The sequence below is a fragment of the Anas platyrhynchos genome, chromosome 20 (genome assembly GCF_047663525.1).
Source record: "Anas platyrhynchos isolate ZD024472 breed Pekin duck chromosome 20, IASCAAS_PekinDuck_T2T, whole genome shotgun sequence".
Classification (NCBI taxonomy): Eukaryota; Metazoa; Chordata; class Aves; order Anseriformes; family Anatidae; genus Anas; species Anas platyrhynchos.
In genome coordinates this window covers 175,003-194,186 of record NC_092606.1, presented here as the reverse complement: position 1 = coordinate 194,186, position 19,184 = coordinate 175,003, and the positions used below count along the sequence as shown (strand labels likewise).

Here is a 19,184-nt window from a genome sequence, read left to right as displayed (position 1 = left end):
TAAAAGAGGTCTCAGGTTGTGGCCTTTCAGTGAAGTTATTACTAAACTAAGAAGCATGAGAAGAAAATATTAAACTTCTTTAGCCAAAAGAATGGAGGTACCTTACTAACAATGGGAAAGTCAGAAAGTTTATTGCTATTTGTTTCTTCCTCTGATCTCCACACCTTTCCCTGTAACAGTCAGGCTAATATCTGCAAGTCCAAGTTCACATAAAGAAGGGCCTTTTCTGTGCTCATTTCTTCAAACGTGACCTTCATCAAAACTTCTGTACTGACTTAACTATTTCAGAGGAAATGTGTATCAACATGAAACCCAATGAATTAAAAATAATCAGCAAAAAAAAAAACCAAAAACACACAACCAAAGCAACAACAACAACAAAAAAAATCAGAATGGAAACTGAAATAGAAACCAGAAAAATCAGGTATAGGATGGGGAAAGTACTATGAATTCCTGCAAGGTTAATGGTTCTACTGATTTCAGTTGGATTAAATATGTGCATAAAATTAAGTATTCAGATGACATCTGGCAGGATTATAGTCAGTATTGGCACATATACCTGGCCTAGAGTCACAAGTCTGTTAAAACTGTAATTTAACCACACAGTTTTATAATGAGGTGGTTGCAGCTGTGAGGGTAGCTAGAGGAGATGAGAAGCTTCCAATTTGTTAGTGTCGTAGTTGGCTCAAACACAAGGGTTCTCTTTAGGATGCAAGGAAATGTCCTCAAGTTGTGCAAGAAGAGGTTTAGGTTAGATAGTTGTAGGTATTAGATATTTCAGACATTGTGCTTAAGGATGTGGTTTAGTGGTAGACACAGTAGTGTTAGGCAATGATTAGACTTGATGGTGTTTTTTTGTTGTTGTTGTTTTTTTTTTTTTCTTGCTGGCATTTCTATTCCTTGTACCTTCTCCCATCAATGCCAATCCAGTCTGTAAATTGATCAGTGGTTGGTGCAGTCTTAAGAGTGGTGCATTAGTTTACAATTAAAGTGTATTAGCCTGTCTGTATTCATGCACATGTCCTGCTCTGCAACAGAAAAAGTAAAAGTTGAATTCACTTTCCACCAAGTTAGAACCATACAGGAGTGTAAACAGAGAATTCAGCTTCTCTGCACAGTACTGCCAGATCTGCTTTGGTCTTCTTACTAGCTGTTACTGTGCCTATGTGCTCAGGGCAAACACAGTCAGCTCCCTGTGTAACAGGTGAGTGTAGCAACCTGCGGTACTGTGCAAAAGAAGGCAGTTTAGATAGGAAGCTTTGCTTCTGCTTCTTTTAGAGGAAAAGACACAGTGCATTTCTGTGGACTGTCTGCCGCGTGAAAATATTCCCCTTGTCTCCTACTGTCAGTCTGGTGTGTTGCCTAAACAGCCTTTGGAAACTAGTACATGTGCCTCTAGTTCAGCTACTGTGAATGAATTGCAAATTACTGATGTAGTGGGTTTCTGTTAAACTCATTGCATTTATGGATAGCTTCCCCATCCTTGGAAGCTCTGGTACTGAACAGCTAAAATGAAATGTTAGCTGCTGCCCTGCTTGTAAAAATTGCTGAAGTCTGGCTGCTAAGAACCAATCAGCAAATCTGGTATTTGAAGAGAAAGTTAATTGACTTAGAAGGAACAAATGTCATCACCAAGGAGGTAGTCTGTATTTTGGAGTAGGTCTGCTCTTTTCCTTCTCTGAAATTAAATAATAGAATATGCAGCAGTTGACACTATAAATGAAATCAATGAGTCCAGGCAATGCCAGTGTTTAATGCAATCAGGGGATGTTAATAGAGTCCTATGAGGATGGCTAATGCTAAGCTGTTGGCACAGAATGAAGCAGACTGAGTAAGACTAATGCACTAGGGCAATGCAATTGCAGTCCAGCCAGCAAATAAATATGGGTGTGAAGAACTGCAGCTAGCTTGCACAGATTTCTGCTGTTGACTGTGGCTGTGTTTAAGTTGCTTCTAAATCTAGAAGCATTCCTAGTGCAATATTATAAAACTGGTGCTGCCAAGGGCTTTTTTGGTGGCCAGAATTTTCCCCTGTGGATTTGTGATATTTTTCCCTGCCTTCCATTCACATTCTGTGTCAAAACTCCAAGGTCGCTGGAGGCACAAGCTTTCTTTGTGGGGCTAGCACTGTTATTGATTATGAGTCAGGCTAGTTGTAGTTCTTCTCCAGGGAGCTGCTGTTTAATTGGGCTGTGATTTTTTTTTTTTTTTTTTTTTTTTTTAATATTGCTACTACAAAGAGTAAGAAAATAGTATTCAGAGTGTTCTGTCTTCCTGTGTCAAGCATATGGTGCAACCTGAAGCAACCTGGTCTAGTGGAAGATGACCCTGCCCATGACAGGCGGGTTGGAATTAGATGATCTTTAAGGTCCCTTCCAACTCAAACCATTCTATGATTGTATGTTTTTAGAAATTTCTCTGAGCATGGCTCATTAAAAGGAAGGCTTTTTTTTTTGCCTCTTCTGGCATGTGCATAATACTTGACATTCCGTGACATTAGAAGTTGAGGATTGTCTACTGGGACCAACTTGTTCTTTTGTCTCTTCCAAGAAGGTTATGAGGTTTTTAACTTGTGTGTTGGCTTTCTTGACTTGCACGACAGAGACTGTCCGTCAGTGGGGCTTTGCTAGTGGGGCTTTGCTGTGTTTTCTGTCTTCTGTATCATTAACACAAAGGCCAGTTTGACTCAAGTCAGTTTTAGGAATGGCACATCTAAGGAGCTAACCTTGTCCAAGTGTGTTTCTGCCTTACTTTTCTGTGCTTGCTGCCAGGGTACAGAAGGTTTTTCAGCCCAGTAGGTCTTTTTCAAGGATTGCAGGCTTGTTTTCTGATAATGGATGACAAGCTCACTATTGCTCAACTGCCTGTAGTCTGCTCCTCCAGCTCCTACTGCCTGTTGCTTCTTCTGCTCATAGTAACTGGGCTTCCTCAGCTCTTTCCTTTCTTTTGCTGGGGTGGTGGAATCACAGCTGCTGAGACAGGGAATTCCATGATGGTGAACAGCCTGCAGGTGACACAGTGTCTTCATGAACATAAAGAAAACTGCTTTGTTATCTCTAGCTCACATGTGTGACCTTGATGACAGGTGGGGTCATCAGGGCTTCTTATTCCTCTGGTCTCAGATGATTATGAGGTGGAGCAGGGTGCTGCAGAGCTGCCCATAAATGAGTTATTGACAACATACAGAAACTTGGCCTGCTCAGAAATGCCATCTGTGCATCTGCATCAGTTGGATTCATTGGCATTCTTCTCTATGCGTTTCCTCTTATCAGAATGTGCTATGTGTCACCATAAGGAGCATTTTTATCTTTTAATTTTGAGGGTCTACACCACAATTTCATTTACGCACACGCACATATACAGAAAAAAACAATGTCATGTTAATAAAATAGAAGTGCCTGTGTCATTAGTAGCATTATATTGTTACAGAGCTTTGAGGTAAACATTCATGAGACTATTCAGTCAAGATCCAGCTGTTAGTCTTTGTAGAGAGTCAAATAGAAAAATTCCCAAATGTTTTGTATGAGAGGAGACAGAATAAGAACATTGTTTTAGATAAATATATAAGTAAAACCAGCTCATTTGCATATACCAGATCTAACAAAATTTTCCTAGTAAATTTTTCATCAGTAACTGAATCTTTGGCAATACCTTTTTGAACCCTGGTTTGCCACTGGTTTGGGAAGCCTTTATTGTTAATATAAGGCAATAAACTCTATTTTTCTAGTTATAAATTAATTTGAGTTACATGTAACCCACTGGAAACAACATGAGTATATCTGTTACTGTACCTGTTCCGTTGTCGTTTTGCCTTCCTTCTTTCTAATAGCAAGCTTTGAATGAAAACAGTAGTCTCTAGCAAAACAAAGCTGCCTGATGAAAAAAGCTCTGAGTAAGAATTCAGTACTTTGTAAATCTGTGAACCAAATAGGATGGCACTTCCTTCAGAAGTAAAGTAGAATTGAAATAGGAACTACTGCCATGTCCTAGGGAAATGCTACTTCATATCTCAGAAATAATGTATAGTTTAAGTGTTGGAATTGAGTAGCTTGGTGAATTAAACAGTGTAGAATTCAGCTTTTCAACTCATTCCATTAGCTGAAAGTGATGCAGGCTCATCTTTATGCAAGACATTGTTTTAATCATTTTTAGAAGCAAGTATAATTTTCATGCTATCTTGAAAATTCTGGCTGTCTTTTTGAGATTAAAGTATGTGTCCTGACCAAGTGGATCCTCTTGAGCCATCTACACAAGCTGTTAGTTAATGTATTTTTTTTTTCTTTGAAGCCTGGAGCCCAGGTGAGCATTCCCTTTGGTTAATGTGAGTCTCTCTGTATTTCCAGCTGGTCTGCGCCGATTCAGTGGTGCTCAGTGGCACATGCAGAATGTCCTCAAAGACTCTGTGGAGAGCTCCGATGATGAATTCTTTGATGCGCGAGGTCAGTGCACGCTTTTGTCCTCCTCTCCTCATTCTTTCCAGTTTTGCAGCAAGTAGTTGAGCTTCTTTAGGAATGGACTGACAATGTTGTCCTCAACTGACTGAGATATAGAAGAAAAAAAATAATAATAGAATAAGATCTTGTTACAAGGATTTATGAGTGGGCCTAAATTTATGGGAGATTGGTGAAGTACTGGTGTGGATGAATGAGCTGCCATGAGCTGCATCTGGCGTCAGAAGAAGCATGTCTGCAGAAGTCCATAGCTTTGTGGGGTCTCTTGGGCCCAGCTTGTTTACAGGTCAGGTAATATATGATGTTAGAGTTAAGTGCTCTATTTTATAGCTCTGATGATGGCCATGAGTGTCTGTGTTACTGATGGCCAGCCTTTAAAATTCATGGCCTAGATTTTCTACTGGCAAAATGTTCACTGATGTGCCTGGAAGTTCTGCTTGTTCAAGAAGCAGCAATATTTTAATGTTTGTGGTTTTAATCAGGAGAATCCAAAATACAACACTCCCTGTGTATCTAATGAGACCCTGAACTTTTGGCATCTTTTTTAAGGTGCCAAGTTTCATTCTGAAGTGAGAGTAGAGGTTGTAGTTTGTGTGCATGCACAGTGCAAGATGGAGAGTCTAGTTTTGCTTTTGTTTGTGTGACCCAAACCTAATGCTTTTCTGATCTATTTCATTTGCTTTTCTGAAGAGAATAACCCATAGCAGAGAAATTATTTTGCTACTACTTTGAAATACAGCTATAGGATCTTTCATAGTGTGAGCTATTGTGGTCGTAGTTACATCCTCATATTACCTGGAAGTCAGGGGTAAAGGGTAATGGAATAAACTTGTAGAATGTCCTTTATCTTTTGTGGAAAGTTGGATTCATTAAGTACTTAATACCAATATTAAGTATTTGGTCAAAGGGAGAGGGAATATCATATCCCTCCCCTTCCATATTTGTTGAGATTTCTCTTCTAGTTTAAAGTAAGCCTAATCCAAACTGGAAAACTCAACTGTCCCATGGGGAATTTGGTTTCGGTTTGGGTATGCTTTTTATTTTTAGTTTGGTTGTTTCAGATAACAGCATGCTCAGCAGATGTTCCGCTGATTTCTGAGTGCAATAAAATTTGATGCTTTGCAAAGGAAATGGATATATTACTTCTAATAGCTAAGATTGTCATTGAGTTTCTCCATCTGCTGGATTTTCTCTCTATAATAAATATCATTTCCCAGCATTCTGTTTTTCTTGAATGAGACCTTGTTCTGAGGAAATACATTTTCTTTTGTGGGACTGCTTTGGCTTCAGTGTCATTGCTGTTTGGGTGTCTGGAGATGTATGGTGTTACTGAAAATGGTAGTAAGTGCTTATAAGGCAGTATTTAGCATTAAATGTCTGCTGTGATGCAGTGAATTCTGTATTTCAGTATGTTTTTTGTTTCCTTTGTGGGTGGGATTGTTGCAGGAATGGTTGGCAACCAAACATGGCCACATCTTGTATTTTCATGTTGGCATAAGCCTGAGTTGAAATTCAGCATAGAGGAGCTGTTTTGTCAGGGTTTTTTAGTTGCTTTAAAAATGCATGGGTAAGAGGAGAACAGTGAAAACTAAACAGCTTTTTCTGGGGGGATCAGCTCTGTGCTCTTGACTGGTTTGTAAGATAGCTTTGAAGAAGATGCATTTTGCTGCATTATACTGATCTCACTCCACCAGGGGAAAACCCCAAAACTCTGAACCAACTGATAAATCTCTGACTTACTTCTGTGAGACTAAAATTGCAATATTATTTTCCAAAACAAACTGTTTCTACACAGATATAATTAGTATTAGCCTTATTATAGAATCATAGAATCACAGAATGGCTTGGGTTGGAATGGATCTTAAATATCATCTAACTCCAACCCTCCTGCCATAGGCAGGGATGGATCCCACTAGATCATGCTGGCCATGGCCCCATCCAGCCTGGCCTTGAACACTTCCAGGGTTGGGGCATCCACAGCTTCTCTGGACACCCTGTTCCAGTGCCTCATACAGTGAAGAATTTCCTCCTAATATTTATGATAGTTACTAGTAAAGTACCTGCAAGGTGGTTTGTGTTTTTGTTTTGTTTTGTTTTGTTTTTGTGTGGATTCTCTTAGAAACAAAGTTAACAGTTAATAAATACCACATTTGTGATACAATGTGAATGGTAGTATTGCTGTTCACAGGAGATCTTGTAACTACTGTCTAACCTAGTTCAAGTTCAGTTGAACTCAACTTCCAGTTATTTTTGATCTAAAGTTGTCGACCAGATGAGAACTGACCAACCGTTAAAATATCTTCTTCATCATTCCTTCACTGAGTGCAGTAAGTTTCTAAATCAGACTGTGGAGGCACTTTTAACAGGGATACAAAACCCTTTCTTCCCTCATAAGCATGTAACTGTAACAGATGTTACAATCCAAAATCTGCTTACAGCTCTACTAAAGATCAAAGAGGTGGCATGTAATACAGCAGCATCATTTTTTCCAGATGAATTTATGTAGTCTGTTTAAAAACTTTGGTTGTTATTTCTGTTTTCTTAAATTGATCTTTAGAGAACTGGCATCTGTATTGCTGTGTTCATAAAAAGTGGAAGCCGATAGCTATGTGCTGTATATTTCAAGTCAGGCTTTGCCTGTGCTTTGTCAAGGTTCTTAATCATGAAAGAGGCTATGGTAGCTTTCTGCTGTTTAAGCGTTGCTTTTAATTTGCTGCATCATGCTCTCCTGAAAATAGACCCACTGGTCTAATTTATTTAATTTTAAACTGCTCTGCTGAGAAACTTGCATATTATTTGACAGTGCTGCCTTGAACTAAAGTGGAAGTTTGGAGGATCTAAATGTTTCTCAGCATGAGTGTGTTCAATGGCAACAGTGGGATGTAAAGTTCTGTTGTGCTTAGAAAAAAACTCGTAATGTATGATGATGCTGTCCCTCATTCACTAAAGTACCGACATTTTAAGAAAAGACTGTGCTGCAAAAATGTATACTGAATGTGTTAAGAAATTAGTCTTTGCCTGCCTCGGTGTTTGTTTCCCCCTGCTTAGTGAGTTTAAATATTAGTGGCAGACACTTCTGTAAGCATGTCATTTTCCATGTGATACATTCATTTTTGATGATGTATGAATAAATTTCTAGAGTTACCAATAATAAATGTGTGATTTACCATCTGTTTGAAAGAGACCAAGTGATTGTTTCTAGTACTACACCCACGTCTGTGATATTAGAGCAGTTCTTAGTCTTCTGGTGTTTGCAATATATCTATGGACACCATGTGCAGCCTTGCATCACCTTCACTGCTCACAGGACTTTCCAAGTCACAAAGATAGGTATTAAAGATTCCAGATATTTCAATGCAAACTGTGTGCAACAGTCTTCTCAACATCCCTGTTCACAAATCTTTTTTAGCTGTTGCTTAAAACCAGATAGTTCTATTCGTGGTTACGGTGAATTAGCTGTGTGATTTAAAGCCAATAAAGTCTCTTTTATAAATGGCAAATTTGATGCTGGAATTGAGTTGTTCCATAGCAGATAAAATACAATCATGACAACACCAGTTTAAGTATTTTAAAATACATTTTTGAAACATCAAATACTTTTATTATTGATGACTGTGATGTGCTGTGAATTTACCCAAGGAGTGATAAAATGTGGTATGTTTCCCATTTTGTTCAGATGATGCCATTTTTGTATGAGCAATAATTTAGTAGCGTATCAGATTGACACAATGAATGTGAGAAGAGATATCCTCTTCCCAGGGTTCATGGGTGTTAAAGGAACCTTGTAGTTCACTGAACTTAGTCTAGATTCTTTTTGGAGAAAAATAGCCTGTCACACTAAAAAAAAATACAAATAAAAAAAAAAATAAAAAAATCTGGCTGTGTAAATGCCATAAATTTGGGAATTTGGGGTGGCTGTCTTGAAGGTGTTTTTTTCCTTTTTTTTTCTTCCAGAGTAACTTAGCTCTGAAAATCAAGAATACTGAATGTTACATAAATTAACAACCACCCAAACTAGAAAGATGGGAAAGAGGGGAGGGATGAAGTCTTATCCCTAATTTTTGAAAAGCATCCCATGCTCCTAGCAAACTTCATGCTTAAGAACAATCTCCACATTTCTGTTAAACTCCAATGATTCAAAAGCTTATGGAACCTTCCCTCCCAAAACCTCACTCACTCTGAAATTCTTAGAACAGGATATAGCAGGAGTTGCTCAGGCCAAACTGAAATAGGTCCTGTTTTATGTCAACAACAGTTCGGGGCCTGGCATGCTGTATTCCATGTGCTAGCACGCTTGGTATGTAATTGATGGAATTTTGGAATGGAGAAGACAATTCCAAAACTTCCCTTTCCCACTCTACTGCCTCCATTTTCTCAGATTATCTTTTTTTGAGATAAACTGCTTTTGAATCAGAATGTCTGTTCAGTATTTTTTTAGATTTCTAATGCTGTCTACTGAATCAGCCATTCTATAGCAGGATGATTTCCAAGGTTTGGAAGGAAGAGGATAAGTGTGTTTATACAGTACTCTGCATACTGTTTTAAATGCATTTGGGAGAAATGTCACAATATTCTTAGTTCTTAAGCATAGGGAACTATTGATTTTAGTGTATAATACAGCTTTCATAAAATACTTTTTAATTGTTTAATGTCAGGGTAGTTTATGTAGTCTGAAATGCTCCTGATAACAATAGCTGTCCTTTTTATAACTGTTACTTGAAATAAAATGTGACTGCTATGTATAGATAATGAACAACATCTGCTAGTCAGTTGTTAATGCTCTAATAACAGACTTCTAGTGAGAGATGAGAATTTAATATGAGAGAAACTTCTTACGTGGATCAAAATTAAGTGTGTCTGTGGAAGACGTGGAAGATGAAGAATGAGAGATGGTGCTCTGTTTCTGTTCTATGTTCAGTGAGAACAGGATGGCTAAATTATTCAGGCTGTATTGAAATCCTAAGCTTTAGTGAGTGGAAGAAGAAATGAAAAACAGCCTCTGTTGATTTTTCTCCAAGTTGCCTTTGTGCATTTCAGTAGTGACTTGCCATGTAGTTTAAACCAGCTGTCTTACAGATCTCAGCAGTTTCTATGTTCCCTGTGAAGCGGGTATTGTAACTTTAAGCACTAACTCATACTTAAAATTTTGTTTAGAGAGAACTAAAATGGCGATGATTCATACAAGTTAGATGAGGTAGTTTATTTGTTTGCAAAATATTTTATTGGGCTCTCTTTTGGGAGTATGATCATTCGCTGTGCCTGATGGGATATTCTTTTGAATTGTCAACATCTATTGTTCAAGAATGCTTTGAAGGTCAGTATGATGATTGCCATTTTTGGAGTTGCTGAGGCATAGATCGTAGACTAATGATAAAAGAAATGTACTTGAAATTTACTGAATGTGGTCTGAATTCAAGTGAAGATAGTCATAGGACGGACTTTAAAGACATTTTGCAAGAGACTGAAATGTTGATAAACAGTGATTACCCACTGTACCAGGAGTTTGACCCAAGTATTTCCAACTTTTGATTACTTTGCAGTTAGCTTGCAAAATGTTTTTCAAATTAAGTTCAGGCAGATTTTCAGAAGAAAAGTAATGAGGAAATGGTCTCCTTTATTTCTACAGTATGTGCCACTGATCTGTTAAACGGTGGGTAACAATATGATAAACAGCTGGGGTCAAACCCCATTTACTCAAATAAAGTTCTATCTGACTACCTTGTAAACACAGAATTAAACACCTGTGTTTACAATCTGAACAGCTGTATATGTGTTGACAGTTGATTCATCTGCCCTGGCTAGCTGCTTACTGTAGTGCAATCCATAGAGAAAGGGAGAAGTAATATCTTACTGTTTTCTTCTGCGCACCTCTCCCTTGTTGCCTGCTTTCCATGTGGCATGGAATGTGTCAGTCACAAAGCTCTCAGTTCATGGCAGGACTGAGTTACGCTACCATGTTGGATTTTCTTATTATTACTTTATTGCATGGGAACCAGCAGATTTTCCTCAGTTAAATGATGATCACTAAAGATATTTTCTCTGTATACTGAATGTCCTACCAGGGTGAAGTTTGAGCTGTGTGTGAACAAGGTGTGATGCATTAGAAATAGTGTCACTAGAAGGACTGGCAAAGTGATTGTCCCCTTGTATGCAGCATGGTGAGACTGCAGCTCAAATATCATGTTCAGTTTCGGGCCTCTCAGTAAAAAAGGTATATGAAGTTGCTTGAGCATGTGCAGAGAAGAGCAACAAAATTGGTATATGGACTATAAAGCAAGACTGATGGGGAGTGGCTGAGGGAACTAAGGTGGTTTAGTATGGAGAAAAGGAGTCTGAGGGGAGACCTCATCACTCGCTACAACCACCTTGAAAGGAAATTGCAGCGAGGGGGGAGGAGGGTGTTGGTCTATTTTCTCAGGTGCTCCTAGATGTCTCTGTGCACCTAGATAAAACTTTAAAGCTTTGTATAGCACAGGTGGCTTCTGAGAAAAGGAAAAAAACATGCTTGTAAAGAGGTCTCTGAGTCCATTCTTCCCTCTGCCTTGCCTTTTAAATGTTGTAAAGTCAGAATTTTAGTATATTGAAATCTACAAGCTAGTATTGATGGTTTAACGTTGACTTTTAGAGATATACTTTCACTTCAGGCCTGTCTAGTGTAGGAAGATACTTCTTTTGATTACATGTTAAAATTTGATATATAATAAACTTAGAAATGTTTATAATAATGGGCCACATTTAGAGCTCTATTTTCAGGCTGAGGTGAATGTTGAACTACAATTATATGGCTGATAAAAGTCCCAGGATGTTGACTGAGGTTTTCCTTGCATCTTGGAAAATGTTCATGTTCACATTCTGAGAAGTTCATATAGTTTGACTGTTATAGAATACTTTAACTACCCTATAGTATAGCACATTTCGTTTCCTGAATAAGTATAAGGATATAATCCATCTGTATTATATTAATATAATTACGTCAGTACTAGATAGTTACTACTTGAATAGTTTAATTGCAGCGTTTTTACCTGTATGACCCACAGAAAATCTTTTTTTTTCTTTTGTGTGCGAGTACGTGTGTGTGTGTATGTGTGTGTGTGTATGTGTGTGTGTGCACATTGCTATTGGATCACAAGCTTGTTACAGAATTATACACATGAAAGTGCAGCATTTGTATTCCTGTGTCAGGTGAGAGGCTTTTAGAACAAAAAGGTCATTAATTTTTCAAGAAGTTCACAGTGATACTGACACTAGCAAGCTTTGTTTTTTTTCAGTGCATGTCTCCTGAAGCATTTCTGCTCCACCCAGTCATATAAGAGAATATCCTTAGGCTTCCAACGTACTACATTGCTTCAGAGCACTATTGTAAAGACTGAATAAACAATACTTACCTGACTTCTGGTTAGAAAATAGCTTCAATCTTTTAGGTAAAATGTATTTCATGGAAGAAAAAAGGCATGTTGATACTTCAGTACTGTAAGTATCCTCGGTTTGTAGAGACTAAAGGAGGAGAACTGTGATTTGGGCAAAACTGGAAGTTTACGTGAAATTTCTGTCAGGTGTTAGGTAAAAAAAAACAAACATGTTTTAGAGCTGTTTTAATCTTCATTCTTCATTGCTTGCCTGGGTTGGGAGGAGGGAGGAATTTTGACTAATTATTGATATTAAACACTTGAGTGATTTATTCACAACTTTGTTTTTAAAAGACTTGCTCAAGGTAAGAGCAAAAATGCAAGCAGTTCTCTCTTTTCTCTGTTTTTCCGACAAAAAAAAATTATGTAGCACATAGGTACTTTTCAGGGTATATCACTAAGCAGGAAGCTTTCCTGGTGAATCTTGCATATGCTAACCTGTTATGTATTCTCATTTGGAAACATCATGATCTGTTTATTTCTCTAACAGTTAGTAGTTTTAACCTTATATTTGTTCTTTTGTTTATCACTGCAATTTATTCTTTCTCCTTTTTCTTCCTACAGAAGAGGTGGTGGAAGGAAAAAGTGCCATTCTTATAGGCATGAGCCAATGGAACTCAAATGACCTTGTTGAACAGATAGAAACAATTGAGAAGATGGAAGAAAATCAAGGTAATGTTTACCTTGTTATGTTGCCTTACATGTTAATTTAACATTAATAAGAAAATCTGACTATTTAAGCAATTATGTGTCAGACATTATGTAAATGCTAAAAAGAAGTATAATTTACAATGCCCCATAGTTAAAGGTTTTATGTAGACATGTAAGTAGTATTTTAGTGCTTGGAAATCACAGAATTGTTGAAGTTGGAAGGAACTTCTTGATATCATCTAGTCTAAATTCCCTGCTCAGGCAGGATCATGTTAAGCACATTACCCAGGATTGTGTCTGGACAGCTTTTGAATATCTTCAGGGAAGGAGACTCCACAATCTTTCTGGGCAACTTGTTCAGCACTCTGTCACCATCACAGTAAAGAAGTCTTACCCATGTTCCAGTTTGGACCTGTTGCCTCTTGTCCTGTTGCTGGGCACCACTGAGAAGAGTCTGGCCCTGTCCTCTTGACACCCTCCCATTTTTTGTATTTGTATACTTTGATCAGATCCCCTGAGCCTTCCCTTCTCCAGGCTGAACAGGCCTAGTTCCCTCAGCCTTTCCTCACATGAGAGATGCTCCAGTCTCTTAATCATTTTAGCAGCCCTCTGCTGGACTCTCTCCACGAGCTCCATGTTTCTCTTGTACTGGGGAACCCAGAACCGGACACAGTACTCCAGGTAAGGCCTCAGCAGGGCTGAGTAGAGGGGGATTAACTCTCTTGACCTGCTGGCAACACTCTTACCTGATGTACCCCAGGATACCATTGGCCTTCTTAGCCACAAGGGCACACTGCTGTCTCGTGGCCAGCTTGTTGTCCACCAGGACCCCCAGGTTCTTCTCCACAGAGCTGCTTTCCAGCAGGTCAGCCCCCAACCTGTACTGGGGCATAGGGTTATTCCTCCCCAAGTGCAGTGCCCTGCACTTGCTTTTGTTGCACATCATGGGGTTCCTCTCCACCCACTTTCCAGCCTGCCTCGGTCTCTCTGAATGGCAGTGCAGCCCTCTGGGGTATCAGCCAGCCACTCTTCCCAGTTTTGTGTTAACAGCAAACTTGCTGAGAAGGCATTCTATCCCTTCATCTAGATCATTATTGGGTAAGTTAAACAATACTGGAGCCAGAACTGACTGCTGAGGGACGCTACGAGCTGCAGATCTCCAGCTAGACTGCCACTGATCACAACCCTGTGAGCTCTGCCATTCAGCCAGTTCTCAATCAATCTCACTGTCCACTCATCTAATCCACATTTCCTGATCTTATGTATGAGGATGTTGTAGGAAACAGCGTCAAAAGCCTTGCTGAAGTCCAGGCAGACAACATCCACTGTTTTCCCTCATCTCTCCAGCCAGTTACAGAATCACAAAATCACAGAATGGCCAAGGTTGGAAGGGACCTCTCAAGGTCATCTAGTCCAACCCCCCTGCTCAGTAGGATCACCTACACCACATTGCGCAGGGTGTCATCCAGACAGGTTTAGAATATCTCCAGAGAAAGAGACTCCACAATCTCTCTGGGCAAGCTGTTCCAGTGAGTGCTGTCACTCTCACAGTAAAGAAGTGTTCTCATATTCAGCTGGAACTTCCTGTGCTTCAGTTTGTGCCCATCGCCTCTTATCCTCTTGCTGGGCACAACTGAAAAGAGACTGGCTCCATCCTTGGTTGTCCCATCATAGAAGGCAGTCAGGTTGATTAAGCATGATTTCTCTTTGGTGAATCCATGCTGACTGCTCCTGATTACCTTCTTGTCTTCCGTATGCTTAGAGGTGGCCTTCATGATAAGCTGTCCCATCACCTTTCCAGGGATAGAGGTCAGACTGACTGTCTTCTTCCATGACTACTTCTTTCCATTTTAGAAGACTGGAGTGACAATGGCTTTCTTTCAGTCCTCAGGCACCTCCCCTGTCCTCCGCAGCCTTTCAAAGATGGTGGAGGGTGACTTAACAATAACATCCTCCAGCTCCCTCAGGATGTGTGGGTGCCTCCGATCCAAGTCCATGGATTTGTTTTATCAAGTTTGTGTAAATGATCTCTAAACTGATACTCCTCAACCAAGGGAAAATTTTCCTTTCTACATACTTTATCCCTGGTATCATAAATCAAAGGTTCTTGAGGGCACGCATTAACAGTAAAGACTGAAGCAAAGACGGCATACAGTAACTCTACTTTCTCTGTATCCTTCATCACAAGCAACAATTTCTTGCAATGTTTTGTAAACGAAAGAATTCTCATCTGTTTTCTTCTTTTACTTCACTTCTATTCACACATAACTGCTCAAAGGGGCTTTACAGGCAATGTACCCAACTCAACAGCATTTGATGAGTTGGTTTATGTGTAAGATGCATCTACATTCTGATACTGCTTATCATAGAATGGCTTGGGTTGGAAGGGACCTTAAAGATCACCTAGTTTCAACCCCTTGCCATAGGAGGGATGCCACTCACTGTATCAGGTTGGACATGGCCCCATCCAGCTTGGCCTTGAACGCCTCCAGGGATTGGGGAATCCACAACTTCTCTGGGTGACCTGTTCCAGTGCCTCTCTACCCTTACAGTGAAGAATTTCCTCCTAATGTCTAAAGTAAATCTATCTTCTTTTAGTTTAAGACTAATCCCATTTGTCCTATCCTTATCTACCCAAGTAAAGAGTCCCTCTCCATCTTTTTATAAGGCCCCTTTAAGTATTGAAAGGTTGCAATGAGGTCTTTCCAGGAGACACTGCAATGTGTATGTGTGTCTATATATATCCTGGGGAGACGTTATATGTATGTATGTATATATATATGCACATTGCTTAATGTATACTGTAAGCGTACTGTAGCTTTTCATTCATTGTGCTGGTTTTTACCATTATTGAACAAGGCTGTCAGTCAAGAGTTAAAGTTGGTAAGGAGTGGGGCAGAAGAAGACTGAGCCAGCATTTCATATACCATGTTTTGTTATGTCAGCATGTAATTTCATTGCTTCAGTAGTGCAAAAGAAAGAAGAACACTGGCTGTAATGCACGCTGCTGGTTAGGAACTTTCCTTGATGCACCCCTGCTAAATACATCAGATTTCTTAACAGGTGAGGCAGTTAAAGGCATTTCCTTCTTTTCTCTGCCACTCTCAAATTCAGTCCTACTGATTTGCTACCTGTTGATTGCATGTGCTCCTCTGTGTTTGTCTTCATAGTTATCTGCCAAATGCTGATAGATCTTATTGCAGTGTTTTTAGTACAGATATTAAGTGCTTTTGCTACAGCTTAATAAAACCGAATAGCAATTAGTGATTTAGCAGTCTTAGAAATGTTTCTGACTAGCAACCATCAGATACAAATGAGGAAGGCAAAGAGAGAATGAGGAGGATGCTTGACTGTATTGTCTCCTGTGCTGCAGTAAAAAGCTATTTCAGTCTTAGCCCAAATGTTTATAGCCAAAAATTGTAAGTCTAGGTAAATCTGGATTCTCTCATTAAAAACATGTAGAAAAGAGAAAGATGTCCTCTATGATGTTCCTGTGAGGAATTTAACTGTCTCAGTGGAAAGATGTGAGGAGTATGGTCTGTTTTTCCAGTGAATATGTGTTTTTTTGCTGAAGCAGGATTTACTTGTGATTCCCAGAAAATGATGAGTTCATTGACTCTGGTTGCAGAAAGCTTTGTTGCAATTTAATCAGTCTCTAGGACAAATGGTTTTGCTCAGTGGCTATGCAGGGAGTAGAGCACTGACTACTTTTCATGATTTAACAAATCAATTAATAAAGCATATCATTTATGGGATCTTTCAATGAATTAAGATGTATGAGAAGATGCAGCATGCTCTGAGCAGAGCTGAAGACCCACTGGACACTACTTAAGTAATGCTACAGATCCAATGTAAGACATGCAAAGGTTATCGGGAACTTTATAAATGGCAAGTGTGTACTTTAATTCAGTCACTGATTTTCAGTAAGTACAACTGAGAGCACTTGACCATCACAGCCTTTTTCATCAGTGATAGAAATACATCTTCAGGGGAAAACTGGGAGCAGCATTTAAATTGATTAAGTTTTCGTTATGGATATTTCCGTTGATGTGAATTTGTGTAGTTACAGGATTGTAGGTAATTGGCATGTTCTTGTTTGATCGTTATTTCTTTTGAGGAAAACAAATGTGTCTTTGTAAGACATGCTAGAATTAGATGACATCTGGAAATTATGTGCAATCTTTGCTTCTTTTGATTGTCTCCTCTTGCAGTATTCATGCTTTTCAGGAGCATGCAATTACTGGCTTTTGCCAGAAGGAGTACTTAATGTAGGAGCATAAATGTGCTTCGGGATTAAGTCTGTATGCTCATTAAAATGGCAATAGGTGACCTTTTTTGTTCTGAGCCTTCTCAAAGTTATAGTGCATTAAAGCTATGAAATTACTTATTTCAATGCTGGTATGAAAAGGAAAAATAAAACTATCTGGTTTTATCTCTCAAAGGTCCATGTTGTATGACAAGAGATGTGTTGACCTTCAGTGTTTCAAATAACAGATAATAAAGACCTCATCTAGAAAGCAGTCAAGTTTTACTGCTGTTCTGGTTCATAAATAATTTACTGAAGATACGTGAAAGTGCCTGCTTGCACATGGACATTTGCTGCAGGTTCCAATAAAAATTATTTTATTTCTTAGTTATTTCTTAAGGGGTTTAGCCACGTCTGGGGCCTGACCAAGTAATGCATCTAGGCCAACAGTTATATCCATCCAAAGTAATTTTGAGACATCCAAGAAACAAGTGGAAAAGTGTTTTCATTGCCACCTTTTACACTTCCCCTGCAGTCCATTTGCTCCCCATCCAGACCCAAATATTTAATGTTCTTTGACATTGACTAGCTTTTATCTGGGTGTTCCAGCAAGGAGCTGATTGATGCAATAGAGCCTGAAGTCCAAACTATCATTTTGTTTATGGAAGTGAGAAGAATTCGTTGATGTTGTCATGCTGGCTAACTACTGTATTAGACTCCCACAATATCTACTTTATTGGTTTGCTCCTTAATCCTTTCCAAGAAGCTCTCAACTGTGCCATCACCAACTGCAAGCTCCATACAGTCCAGCCCATCCCTTATATACAGCAACAACCCCCAGCCTTGCCTGCCCTACCTGTCCCTCCTGAAGAGCCTATAACCATCCATCACAGCACTCCAGCCACCTGTTGCTTCCCACCAAATCTTGCTTGTATCGATGATGTCATAGCTCTGGAACCAACCTAAAGGTTCTGTCTTCTCTTGCTTGTTCCTCATGCTGCATGCATTGATGTAGAAACATTTCAGTGTGCTCCAATGTAGCCTGCATGTGTAGCCTCATGGAGCAGATTGAAAGATCTCACTAACACAGAGTGCCTCAAACTTTGGCATGCTGTCCCGTATCCGATTCCCCTGTTCGAACCTAGTTTAAAGCTCTTTCAATCAAGTCTGCTAACTTAGGCACAAAAATTCATTTCCCCCTCTGAGAAAGGTGCATCCCATCAGGCAACAGCAGGCCTGATGTCATGTAGACCATCCTGTAGTCAAAAAACTGTCAGAGCTACATATTGATCAGCTGGATCTGCCTATTTCTCTCACTGATACTGGAAGGACAGAGGAAAACAATAGCTGTGCCTCCTGATCCTTTAACTAATTGTCAAGACCCTGAGGTCTCTTTGATCACCTTCGATGACCAACTTTATTGCTACATACATGAAAAAGCAGTAATGGATAAATAATCAGAGAGCCATACCAGCCTAGGAGGTTTTCTAGTAATGTTTCTTACCTGGGCCCCTGGGAGGCAGCAGACTTCCCAATGAATGGGATCTTGTTGGCATATCAGGCCCTCTGTTCCCCTCAGAAGGGAGTCACTGATGTACATTTTTTTTCATAATGGAAGTTATCTTGTTACTGGGGGCGGGCTGACTTGCCTTAGACAACCTCTTCAACCTAGATGGATCTTCATCCATACTGTGCTGTCCGTCAAGTTCCCAAGCCTCATACCTGTTGTCTTAAGGGCACCTGGGAAGGCAAGGTAGGCAGGGAGGGGATTCACATGCTGCACCGAGCAGAAACCTGCTTCCATCCCCCCTTAGCTCTTCAGTCTCACCACCTTCTGCCTGGTGGAGAGAGGATAGGGAATTCTTCATGTCATATATTATGACTGGCTGACACCTCTGTCCCAGGGATGGTAGGGTATGATTCAACCAGTCCATCTCCTTTTCCATCTCCCTGATGCTCCTCAGCCTACCCACCTCCTCCCAAAACTCTGTCACCAGGCTGAGCAGTTCTTCAGCCTGGGTGCACCTCCCACAGTATTAAACTGATGCTGTCAGACACTGACAGAAACCCCAAGCACACCCTGCAGCCTAAGACCTCTTTTTTCAGTCTAATTATGTGTGGGTCTTAGCTGCTTTGTTGAATTTTGCATTTCAAACATTAGTTTAAAAATAAATTAATGATTGGGTCAAGAGATTCACAAGCAAATATTGCAGATATGCCAACTTCGCTCTGAGTTAGCATTTTCCACTTACTTAGCAGAAAAATTCATTTCTTTGCATTAAATGGGTTAGATTTTTATTATTATTATTATTTTTTTTTTAAGATGCTAGTCAGTTGTGGTATGAATACTAACCCATAAAATCTGAAATTATGAGCTATATTGAGTTGGAGCCATTAAATTCCTACAGGAAAAGACAAGGTGCACACTAA

General features: G+C 39.5%; 1 protein-coding gene across 6 annotated transcripts in view; it reads left to right on the top strand.

The window, feature by feature from the left end:
- Positions 1 to 19,184, top strand: part of PITPNM3 (PITPNM family member 3) — an 80,864-nt gene that overhangs the window by 10,700 nt on the left and 50,980 nt on the right. For 5 of the 6 annotated variants that reach the window (XM_038165810.2, XM_038165811.2, XM_027472547.3 and 2 more), the window contains 2 exons: positions 4,344 to 4,439; positions 12,422 to 12,529. In XM_038165810.2, the coding sequence (XP_038021738.2) occupies positions 4,379 to 4,439; positions 12,422 to 12,529 (169 nt within the window). In that variant the 5' untranslated portion in view covers positions 4,344 to 4,378. The remainder of the gene's footprint in view (positions 1 to 4,343; positions 4,440 to 12,421; positions 12,530 to 19,184) is intronic. The other variant, XM_027472550.3, reaches the window with a different exon arrangement.